The 12,171-nt window shown below is 43.7% G+C and overlaps 1 protein-coding gene across 20 annotated transcripts in view; it reads left to right on the forward strand.

The window, feature by feature from the left end:
- RBFOX1 (RNA binding fox-1 homolog 1) overlaps window positions 1–12,171 on the forward strand; it is a gene marked incomplete at both ends in the record, with an annotated part of 1,044,696 nt that overhangs the window by 912,466 nt on the left and 120,059 nt on the right. For 19 of the 20 annotated variants that reach the window (XM_079761233.1, XM_079761220.1, XM_079761226.1 and 16 more), the window contains 2 exons: window positions 2,074–2,217; window positions 9,915–9,968. In XM_079761233.1, the coding sequence (XP_079617359.1) occupies window positions 2,074–2,217; window positions 9,915–9,968 (198 nt within the window). The remainder of the gene's footprint in view (window positions 1–2,073; window positions 2,218–9,914; window positions 9,969–12,171) is intronic. The other variant, XM_079761224.1, reaches the window with a different exon arrangement.

Genomic DNA, 12,171 nt, shown 5'->3' on the forward strand with positions numbered 1-12,171 from the left:
AGTTAATACAAGAGCTGACAAGAAAGCCACTAATTATGCTCACGTTATTTTGGCATATATCTATTTCACTTTGTAAAATTGTCTTTATTATTTTACAGCTGGCTGCCTGCATTGATAGTTTTTTTTTCTCAATTATATGCCGCTAAATTGTGTATAAGTAGGTGAGGACGATTCTTTGCTCCAAATTTGATGAGTTTCCATATAGGTTTTTCCTTTTTGGCCTCAGAGAAGCAGGTATCTGACGTGGATGGCATCTTCTGCCACCTGCAGGCAGTATGTGCTAATTGCAGGGGAAGTATCTAAAAATGGAACATCACTGAAATGTTGAAACTGTAGGATTCAGAATATGGGCATGGCTACAATGATACCAAATGTTACTGAGACTTTTCTCCTAGTTCCTGCTTATATAAAGGTGTCATTATATTAGCATGTGATCCAGGATTTCATTTGGGAGGGATGAAATGGAAGGCAGATGAGTTATGCTAATAATGTGACATTGTCCACACCAACTTACTGCAACAGAAAGTTCTGCAGTGATGGAAAAGTTCTGTATCTGCTTGCCCGATATGGAAGCCACTAGCCACATGTGGTGACTGAGCACTTGAAATGTGGCTAGTGTGAATGAAGAGCTGAATTTTATATTGTATTTAATTTGTTTACATTTAAATCGTTATATGGGATAACCTATAATGAACAGCACTAGCCTACACAATCAAGAAATCAAAGTTCAGCCCTGGCCGGTTTGGCTTAGTGGATGGAGCATCGGCCTGTGGACTGAGGGGTCCCAGGTTCGATTCCGGTCAAGGGCACATGCTCGGGGTTGCAGGCTCGATCCCCAGTAGGGGGCATGCAGGAGGCAGCCAATCAATGGTTCACTCTCATCATTGATGTTTCTATCTCTCTTTCCCTCTCCCTTCCTCTCTGAAATCAATAAAAATATATTTTAAAAAAAGAAACCAAAGTTCAGCCCTGACCGGTTTGGCTCAGTGGATAGAGCGTCGGCCTGCAGACTGAAGAGTACCAGGTTCCATTCCGGTCAAGGGCATGTACCTTGGTTGCGGGCACATCCCCAGTAAGGGGTGTGCAGGAGGCAGCTGATTGATGTTTCTCTCTCATCGATGTTTCTAACTCTCTATCTCTCTCCCTTCCTCTCTGTAAAAAAAATCAATAAAATATATTTTTTTTAAAAGTTCAAACCATAAAATAAAATAACAAGTCAATCAGATAGCTATTTGGACTGCAGAATACCAAAACGGCCTTTTCAAATGTTTTAGTGTATATACTAATATTTTATCTGCACAACCTCAACAATTATGTAGGGTGTGTCCTAAGATTTGAACAGCCTTGAGTAAGGGATCCACCTTCCCCTACCTTTGTGAGTCCTACCCCCTTCCTGATGACATTTTTCTCTGACTGCCTGTTAGAATTCCCCACCCAGCCCCCAGCACCAGCTAGCCCATTCCGTTGCTATATTTTCTTCTTGAGTGCTTTTCTCCTTTTGTCAGCTCCATATTTATTTATTTTTATTTATTTATTTTTGTTGTTAATCCTCACCCAAGGATATTTTCCCATTGATTTTTAGAGAGAGTGGAAAGGAGGGGGAGAGACACAGAGAGAGAAACATTGATGTGAAAAAGCCACATCGATTGGTTGCCTCCCACACACGCCTGGACCAGGGCCAAGGATCCAGCCTGCAACTGAGGTACGTACCCCTGATGGAAATGAACTCTTGACTCTTCAGTCCTTGGTCCAATACTCTATCCACTGAGCCAAACCAGCTCTGGCCCATATTTATTAATGCGGCAGTCTCCTCCCCAACCCCTCCCTGAGAAATATGCTCCGTGAGGACAGGGGATTTTGCTTTGCTCACTGTCAAACCCCACCTCCAGGTCCATGATTGGCACTCAGAGTTCAATAAAGTTTTGTTGCACGAATGAAAACCACTCAGCAGTTCCTTCCTGCCTTTATTCCTTTGCTCTGGCATTTTCCTGCCAGGTAGGGGGTGCAAAAGCATTCTGGGAAAGAGCATTGGGGTCCACTCAGAGCCTCTTTGCTTTGCTCTCATTCTTTTAGCAGACAGATGACGCAGCGCCGACGGATGGCCAGCCCCAGACACAACCTTCTGAAAATACAGAAAACAAGTCCCAGCCCAAGCGCCTGCACGTCTCCAACATCCCCTTCCGCTTCCGCGACCCGGACCTCCGACAAATGTTTGGCGTAAGTACTGCCTTTCTCCCCTGCGGGGCCTGCTCTGGGCCAGAGCCCTGCCCTCCATGTAAGTTCTTGCTATTTATAATACGAGGTGAGACGTTTAAAAGGGAGGATTTGAGGTCCTATTTTGTGGGTGTATGGTTAGGCTCTTTCTATGATTTTAGTATAAATTTCTTTGCCTGTGTCCACCATGTTTCCATTTTGCCAAATGGTCACTTTCTAATTAGTAACTGAAATATCAAATGGAAAATTAACTCTCAGATAATACACTGCTGAAACAAGCCCATTGGTGATCCCAAATTGAGGGGCCCGGACCCCATGTCATGGCAAAAAGAAACATCATGTTTCATCTTGGTTCTTCTCTGGAAGGCAGTTGCCAGATTGCCATGACGCATTCAAGCACACCTTACCCTTTCCCAGGCACTGTGCATTTAGAGGGCTGATGCGGTTGTAGAGAAGAATTAGTTCTAAAGCTTTGTTAAAAGAAAAACAAAACAAAAAACAGAACAAAAGCTAGAGACTTCTCAGCCTGACTTACACCCTGCAGTGTGCACCCTCCTGGAACCCGTGGTGAGGGTTCAGAGGTTCCTATTGTGGTGATGTATGCGCCAATGACAGCGTGCCTCTCCCTCCCTCCCCCCCCCCCCCATGGCGAAATGCAGAGATAGAAGTCACACCCACCCAGAGAAAAGAAATGATAGGGCTGCTTCCTCATGGGGCATCATGACCCAGACAGTATTTCTGCACAATATCTGCCCTGTCCACCTTGGGAATGGATGAGCTTGGCATGTCCTTGGGCTCAGTTTCGCCAAAGGGCAAAGCTACCGTGGGCTTGGATACTATTCATGTTTGCAAACGTAGTCAGTCTATTTATCCGTGACATCCCAGCGTTGGATTCAGTGAACAGAACGACATTCTTAACGTTTGACTGAGAGCAAAGGTTGTCTGCCTGGAGATTCTTCTTCTAGGGGTTTTTGGATGCACACGGATATGACAAAAGGAATAAGAAATAGCCCAACTTGAATGCCTAGTTCTGGGCGAAGTAGCTTTCATTGCCCACGCGAGAAGGGAGCTCTGGCTCATGGCCCTGCGACTGTGGGGTTCGCGTGCACCTTTTATTCCTTGAACATGCACGATGTTTATCAAGTGCGCATCTGACACACACGCGGACCGGGCATCCTAACATTGAAGACACCCAGACTTGAAACCTGACATTTCAGAGGAAAAGGTCAGCTCCTGCACTTTCATCTCTCTCATTTGGTAATAACCTTGAGTTGAGCCCTCTCTAACTGTTGCAGAGCAGAGATACCCTCGGGCACTTTCGGGTCAAAGATGACTTTGAAAAGTGCAGAGCATTCAAAGTGAAAGTGGAGGTTAAGTGTGTAAAGCAGCCAGGCCAGGTCTGAGTGACGGGAAGCCAGCGGCATCAGATTCCTTTTGCCACAGCAGGTGAGGAAGCCATCTTGCGCACCGGCCCATCTTTGCTCATCAGGTGTCACTGGGATGTTGGCTTTGAACTCGGTCCTCTGGATGCCCATCCAGTGTCCCTCATGAGGTCGCTCATTGCATTGCACCCTAGTTCCCACCCCCAAGGGTGCTCTTCACTCCCTGGTCTTCTGGGTTATCGTGAAAGTTCCTGGAGAGCGACACTGCTATGTTAAAGAGGCATTCACAATACCCACAGCTAGAACTCCCGAAGAAGGGATCCCGTGTGTGTGAATATATGAACCTCTTACTCTTACATGGGTAGTAGGGCAGGTGGCACGGAGCAAAGTCTTGGTGTATTCATTTATTAACTTACAAGGCAAAAGATCCATTGTACTACCCGTTGTCAAACCTTGATGGAAATCGACTGGTTTCATAGCCACTTTTTGTAAAAGTCAAAATTGTCAAGCAACTAGCAAGATGTCAATCTGACAAGATGATAGATACACTTACTATTTATGCATTAAGAAAACACAGCGTACATTCAGTGATATTAAAATGTATTTTGTTTATCACAAACAGCATCTGTGTCCATTTAGAAAAGTAGGCAGGATTTTTGTGATGGGGTTCATCCATAAAAAATTATTGGATACATGTGGATTCTGGGACTCTGCTGTAAATCTGAGGCCTCTCTGTTTTATAACCATCATTCTGAAGAGATGGAATTTTAACACTAAAAAAAAGCAACAACAACAAAAACGCCTATCTTTCCTAGCCAAATACTGGTGTTGGCAAACCTATTCTGGTTATCTGATACATTTAGTGGCATGAATCCCCTCGGAAGGCATCTGTAAACATTCTGATTGGCTTCCCAATTTTAACCCCTGTTTGGTAGTTGCCAGGTCACATGGACATGAGATACCTTCTCTCCTTTTGGTGGAATATTCTGCCTTTGTCCTTCACTTTGGCAGGAGCTACAGTACCTGCGATGATGGGGAAAAACTCTCACAAGGCCCCTGAGCTTTTCTCCTTTGTCTCTTTTCCTCAACGTGGCCAGGGGAGTTTCAAATTCAAAACAAAGACAAAACTCACAACAAGACAAAAAAGCAGCTTCCTTTCTCAAACTGCCGAAGACCTGGCAATGTTCATAACAACTTCCTCATTCAGTCCTGAAGTTTGCAACCTCTGTGGGCTTAATGGTTACCACAGTGCCTCGCATTTTTTAAATTATTTTTTAATTTGTGGCTCCAGTGCCTCCTTATTGCCATTCTGGTTATCTTTTCTTCCACATGCACTTCATATTCTGACTTGCTCCTCTTTTGGAGGCATGGGTTTCCATGTTTGTCATGAACTCTTCTAGCTCATTATAGATTTCCTGTTCTATTTAAGATGGAGCGTTCCTGGGCCTAGCTGCTATGTGGCCACATTATCCAAAGTATAAGTCTTTTTAAAGCACCAAAAGGGGTGTGAGTGAATGGCTTGAATATGTGATCAAGACTTCGCTTCTGAATGTTTCACTGGAAGGAATGTTGGTCCTGGCCTGGCTCCATTCTTCTTGAGCTCTGTCCTCATTTCAGACATCATTCATGAGCCTGTACTTCCTTTACATTGGGTTCTTGACGATCCCATTAAAGGGATGTATGGATTTCCACAGATTAATTATAATATCTTGCTCCTGAATATGAAACTTAATTTAACCTAATATTCAAATGTTAAGCATTTCTGGGTTTGGGAAGAGAGAAGTGGTTATAATCTATCCAGATCATGGATACAACTCATTCCATTGTAGAATTACTTTCAGAAACAGCTGCTCAGTGAGTTCAGGTTTCAAATTTGCACAGGACCCTTGATGTCACAGCCTTGCTTTTGTTATCAAAAGACAGACTCACTTGGGCATGCACGCGATCTACGGAAGTCTCTCTCTATGGTCAGCAAAAAGCAGATCCCCTGACTTTCAGAGCATGCAAGAGAAGCTTTCGTGATCAGCTCTGCAGTAATAACATAGAGCGAGAGAGATGGCTGCACTTCCAGTGTTAACAGGAATTCCACCCACTGTGATATTATAAGTAGTGAAGCTGATTTCTTGGACATGGCATGGTGCCTCTTAGGTCTGCATTCTAAGCATGAAGCTGACCCCAAGAAAACTCAGAGGATGCCTTTCCTTAGCCTCTCTGCACATTCTTTGAACTAACCTTTACTTTCATGTTTCATGCTGTATCCATTGACCATCTTGTACAGTTTTTCAGAGAAATATTATTTGATCTGAGAATGTCTACAAATGCCTGCGACAGATTTGCCCACGTGCATGCCTGTAAACGCCTGGATTTCCTTCTGGATGCAGCCATCCAGACACCTTGTGTGGATTCTGAGACGTTGTTGAACGCCACCCAACATTGGTGTTGAGCAAACAAACGCTAGTTATGTCTGCGAATGAGTCGTGTCTGTTTAAACTGAAAATGTGCCAGCTGTGTTTACATCATTAGTACCAACTTCCCAATTAAACTGTTGATACTATAAATATAGTACACAACTGTCTCAGCCGTGGGGCTGACATCAGCATTCTTCTCAAGGCTCGTTTCCTTGGCTTTGAGAATCATCAGCCCCAGGGTAGCAGCCAAAGAGGCAAACAGTTGAGACCATTTCGGGGCATATGGTGTCATCGTTTTATTTGGGGAAAGACACGTGCTAAGAGTACTTCTCCTTTGGTTCTTTCTCACACGAGATCTTATTTTAAGGAAGTGTTTTTGTGTTGACTGCTGAGAGAATGTTCCGTAGGTGACCTTTGCTTCATAGTTTGGGAAGAAGCTCTTTTTAAGCTTCCCTGTCCATCAGTGCGAGTGCTTTCGGGCCCTTATGTCCGAAATACATATAATAGCATCTGTGTGGACTGACTTTTCTAAGTTTATATCAAAGTTACTGCTTCTGAGGCGTTCACCCAGCTGGAGGATTGCTTAACTCTGAGATTAAGTTCACCTTTCAATGGCAAACCCTTCGCTTCCAAATCTGAAAGTTTTCTTTTTCTGTTTTTAGTGATTTTCTTTGCCCAAATCTAGGGCACTCAGAATGCTCTGTAGAAGAGTATTCTCTTGACCGAAAGACTGAGCGCCCAGAAATGGCAGGGTGAGTTAGCTGCATGCTTCTTGGTGTTTCCGTTGTATGGGCAGACCTCATTTATTGCACTTCATCACATTGTGCTTTGCAGATAGGGCATTGTTTTTACAAATTGAAAGTTGAAGGTCAGACCCTCCACCAGCAAAGCGATTACAACTTGCAAAAGGCTCAGATGATAGCATTCTTTAGCCAATAAAGTATTTTTAATTAAGATATGTACATTTCTTAGACATAACACTATTGCACACTTAATAGGCTACAGTATAGTGTAAACATAACTTTTATATGCAATGGGAAACACAAAAATTTGTGTGACTTGTGTTACTGCTATATTTGCTTTATTGCCGAGGTCTGGAACTGAACCTGTACATGCTAGCATCCCTCCATCTCCTCTCTTAGTTGAGCCTTGTCTTCTTGATGTCTTCCTGTCCTTCTATCCTTTGGGAAGTAGAGAAGCACTTGTGTTCAACAAGAAAAATTCTACTCTATGATGTCCTTCCTGGATACATATTCTGAGCAATGGGCATATTTCAAAGACACAGGATGACATAGCTTTGGGTTTCTTTTTCTCGTAGTAAGAACTATTTTCATTTCAAGGTTTTGAGCTATTTATATTTATACTAGAGGCCCGGTGTATGGGGGCGGGGAGGTCCCTCAGCCCAACCTGCATCCTCTCCTATCCGGGAGCCCTCAGGGGATGTTATCCTCTGGCCTCCCTCTGCAGGAGGCGACTGGGCTAATCAGGGGAAGGCGCCACCCCTGTCATCCCACTGCTGCTGCCACTGCCAGCTGCCACAGCCACCAAGGTGTTTTCATCAACACGGACTCCAGTCCCTTCACCATGAAAAAATGACAACTTTCTTTAGGCATTTTAAAGATGTCTCTTTCATAGGATATGACATTTCTTTCTTTCTTTTTCTTTTATCCTCACCTGAGGATATTTTTCCATTGATTTTTAGAGAGTGTGGAAGAGAGAGGGAAAGACAGAGAGAAACATCAATGTGAGAGGGACGCTTCGATTGGTTGCCTCCTGCATGATCTCTGACCTGGGCCCCAGCCAGGGAGAAGCCTGCAACCTAGGTGCATGCCCATGACCAGAATTGAACCCGGACCCTGCAGTCGGCAGGCTGAGACTCTATCCACTGAGCCAAACCGACTAGGGCAGGATATGACATTTCTTAGCCCCTCCAGCAGCAGACCTTAGTTTTTTTCCTCCAGGAGTGAGGTGGAAAAACCCTAGGTCACCTTCTTGGATTCTTATTATCCAAGTTACCAAGAACACTTGGTGAGAGTGGCCTACGGGGAGCTTAGCCAATGAGCAGTCAGAAAAGGTGCTTCCTCTGCAGCTCATGTGCAGAGGCGGGACTGCCAGCACGTGCAGCTGGCAGGCCCTGTTCTCTGCAAGCCTGCGCCATCCGTGACTTGCCTCACCACGCACACAATCCCCTCTTGCCCACCTGCACGCACAGCCTCCTCCTGAGCAGTTGTGACATTATGGCGTCCCGGCTAATTTGCATATTACCTCTTTTTAGATAGATAGATAGATAGATAGATAGATAGATAGAGGAGTAGCCTCGAGTATGCATATGTTTTTCTGTCTTTCAAAGTAAGGTAGGATAGTTTGTATGTTTCAGTGGACAGCCTCTGTATGTTCCAAATTTTTTTCCTCTTGAATGTTAGTAGGACCCTCTTGACACTCGCCCTCAGGGCCTCCCAGCATCCTCTGATGGATGCTCCTGGTCAGGCAGGTTGTCCTCAGTAATCTGTGTTCAGATTATTCCTTCCCTGTCTTACTCCTCCCTCTGAACCACTCTGTCCCTTGCTGCATAGAGGCTGCTCCATGCTTTCCACCCATGGGAGAGACAGAATGCAGAGTCTCCTACGGCAATAAATAACACAATAAAAATCGAGGCTGCAGAAGCAAATGGAACAATAGGAAAGCTCAAAATAAAGGAAAAAGAGATGGAAACATGACTTTATGGTCTCCTGTTTATTTTTTAATAACATGAACATTCGCTCTCCTTCTGCATCAGGGTAAAATTTCCATCTTCTTTTTCCCTGGGCCATGTCGCCTACTTATATGCCACCCTCTCCCACCTGCTCTCAAAAGTCGCCCACTCGACTTCATGTGAGTGAAGAAAACTGACAGGATTCCAAGGTCAAGGAAAAGGATTTTGGATTATCAGATGCTTCTAGTTTCAGGGTGCACATTCCTTTTTCTCTTTAAAATGTGAATCAAGAATTGCTTGACATCTTTCTTATGAGGACTGCCAGATTTAGCAAATAAAAGAAAATACAAGATATGCTAGTTGAATTTGAAGTTTAGATAACAAATATTGTATTAAGAATAAGTGTATCCCCAGTATTATTATCTTCAGGGCATAATTATTCTTGAAGATTTGAAATTTAAATCTACAGAGGCATCTGTATTATGCACGACTGTCCAATTTATTTGTCATCTGAAGTTGTGTTCCTAGACTTGAATACGTGGAATCGCCTTCACTTTTTATAGAGCACATTCATGCTAATTGTCTAAAATATGTTTGTTTGTTTAACAACACGGAGAATCATCTGGAGAGAAGTACGTTTCAGCCCGAGGTCTAATCGCAACTGTGCTGGTGTGTGGATTCTGACGGGCGTCCGGATAGTGGATCTTGCTTTTATCTGTTTGTACTTTATTTGTCTTACATGGCCTGGCTATTTTATGGGGGCTTGTGACCAACATCCTCAACCTCATATTCTATTTGGACATTTTACTACCCAAATCCCACTTCATCAGGGTTTTTCTCCAGTGATTAGTGGAGTGGCCTAGAAGGGTCGGCAGATACATTAGCCATATTTAATCTTTGCTGCTCAGTGCCTGGGAAAGCAATCCTGCACACATAGAGAAAGGAAAATAGAAATAACCTCTTGATTACCTATTTTGTACCAGGCCCCTACTCTGCTCTCTCACTCTGTTGGGTATGGCATAACATGGAAATAACATGTGTGGTTGTTTTTTCTCTTGGTTCAAGGGCACTGTTTAATGACAGCACAAAATAAAATGTAATATCCTTGTATATTAAAAGAGAACAGACGATTCTGACTTGGGGTACCATTACCAATGTGCATAATATGATTTCTTTCATTTTTCTTATTGCTTATAAAATATTTCTATTTCTTTGCAGCAATTTGGTAAAATCTTAGATGTTGAAATTATTTTTAATGAGCGAGGCTCCAAGGTAAGCAACTTAATTCACTTTGGAATCGTTTAGCTTATTGTAAAACGCTTGTTATGAATAATGGGAAACAACTGCACTGTTTTAATCAGCACATGGTGAAAATACCCTTCAGGGGGCATTCCCTTCGAGACCACTTCCGGTTTCCAAAATCGTGGGAAATGCATTGGGTTCAGTTTTAAATATAGAAGGGGGTCATTTAGAACTGCTGTTTTAGATCTACCTATCTATTTATAGATCAAGTTTCCAGAGGAAAATTACCCATGCTTAAAAAAATAATGTTGTTGCTACATTTTTTGTTTTTCAGTGATAATTATGTTCTTTATATTAAAAAGTGAGTTGATAGTCTCATGAGCAGGTAAATATGTGATTATTCTGTATTAATAAAGTGCAGTTATTTTCCTGGGCTGTAGGGGAGAAAAAGTCGTATACACCAACCTTTTGAATCTAGCTTTCTTCATTAGTGTGTTTACCAGTTCACATTTTGCAATTTGCCACTGCTTTGATTTTGTTTTTTCTAGGAAACCAAATTTTAAGTTGCTTTTCCTAGAGCACATATTCGTAAAAGTCTGTGGTTATCTAAGTAGGCTCCAGCGCTTTCAAAGTGGAAATATGTTGGGATAGAAAAATAAAGGCCAAACTCTTCCAAAGCATCCTCTGTTCAGCCGTCACCTCCATGTGGTCCCCCAGCCAGCCGGCACCTCAGCATCACCTGGGAGCTTACAAGAAATGCAAATTCTCAGGCTCCAAACCCGATCTAATGAGTCAGAAACTCCGAACGCAGGGCCCAGCCATCTGTGCTTTAACAAACCTGCCAGGCCTATTATTAAAGTCACAAACACCGAGTGTTCTTGTTTTAGGCAAATGCTTCCTCTGAACACGCAGCACCCTCTGCCCACTGGTGTTTTGTGGGTGCAAAAGTGTCCTCCTTCCACCTGCACCCACAGGGAACTCAGGAGCCCCGTCAGAATCTCCTGCAGGGAAACAGTGCCCTCAGCATAGCAGCAGAGACTGAGGGGTAAGGGGAAGATGCTGTAAGAGCTGTGCATTGACCTCAGCAGCAACACAGGAAACACTTGCAATAACTGAGCTGTTTCCAGAGAAACCACCCACCGGGCCTCAGGGAGCTTAAGCTCCCTTCTCCTCCCCTCCTCTGACTGTGAAAGGGGGGATTAACAGAACGTGCTTACAATTGACAATAGCTAAGTATGTAAACAGCCCAAGTGCCCATCAGTAGACGCGTGGATAAAAAAGCTGTGGTACATTTATACACATGGACTACCAGGCAGCAGTGAAAAAGAAGGATCTCTTACCCCTTGAGACGGCATGGAGGGGCCTGGAGAGTATTATGCTAAGTGAAATAAGCCAGTCAGAGAAAGACAAGTCTCACATGATCTCACTCATATGTGGAATCTAATGAACAAAATAAACTGATGCACAAAATAGATCCAGAGGCAGAAGCATAGAACAGACTGTGGAATCTCAGAGGGAAGGCAGGGGAAGGTGGGTGGGTGGGAGGAGATCAACCAAAGAACTTGTATGCATATATACATAACCCATGGACACAGACAATGGAGTGGTGAAGGCTTGGTGTGGGGTGTGGGGGCAGGCCAGTAGGAGTCAAGGCAGGGGAGGGAGCATATGTAATACTTTCAACAATAAAGACTTAATTTTTAAAGAAGTCATATTAAAAGAAAAAAAAAACAGAAAGTGCTCACCAGGTACAGAGAGATACGGATTTTAGCCCCATCACTCCCTTACACAGGCAATTTGGGACAAGTCAGTATGCAGGGAGGGCTACTCAGAGGAACGGGTTTATCTAAGGTAGCAACGCCAGCCTCTTGGGAACAGGAACCACGTCTTCCCCACCAAGTGAACATTTGAATTTATCATTCCCTGGACAGCCTGTACCCCTCGCTCCTGAGTAGATTTAGTATTAACTGAATAGGATAATGCCAATGGCATTGAGGGAAGAAAATTCCAGTGTCCTCTTCTCCGCAGCCAAAACGATGTTGTGAGTTGCCAGATGAGTCAGATACATCAATCCATTAGAGTCTCTATAATGTTCTGCTAGTTCAGGGACCTTGCCACTCTATCATTTCAGACCTTTTGCCGTCATTCTTGTAATGTGTCGGCAGTTTGACCTCTAGGCTCGGGGACAGAGAAGTTAGCTCTCTTTCTGCTTCTCGTATGGAAGTCATCACAG

This window comes from Cnephaeus nilssonii (assembly GCF_951640355.1).
Source record: "Cnephaeus nilssonii genome assembly, chromosome: 2".
In the NCBI taxonomy this organism is placed as follows: domain Eukaryota; kingdom Metazoa; phylum Chordata; class Mammalia; order Chiroptera; family Vespertilionidae; genus Cnephaeus; species Cnephaeus nilssonii.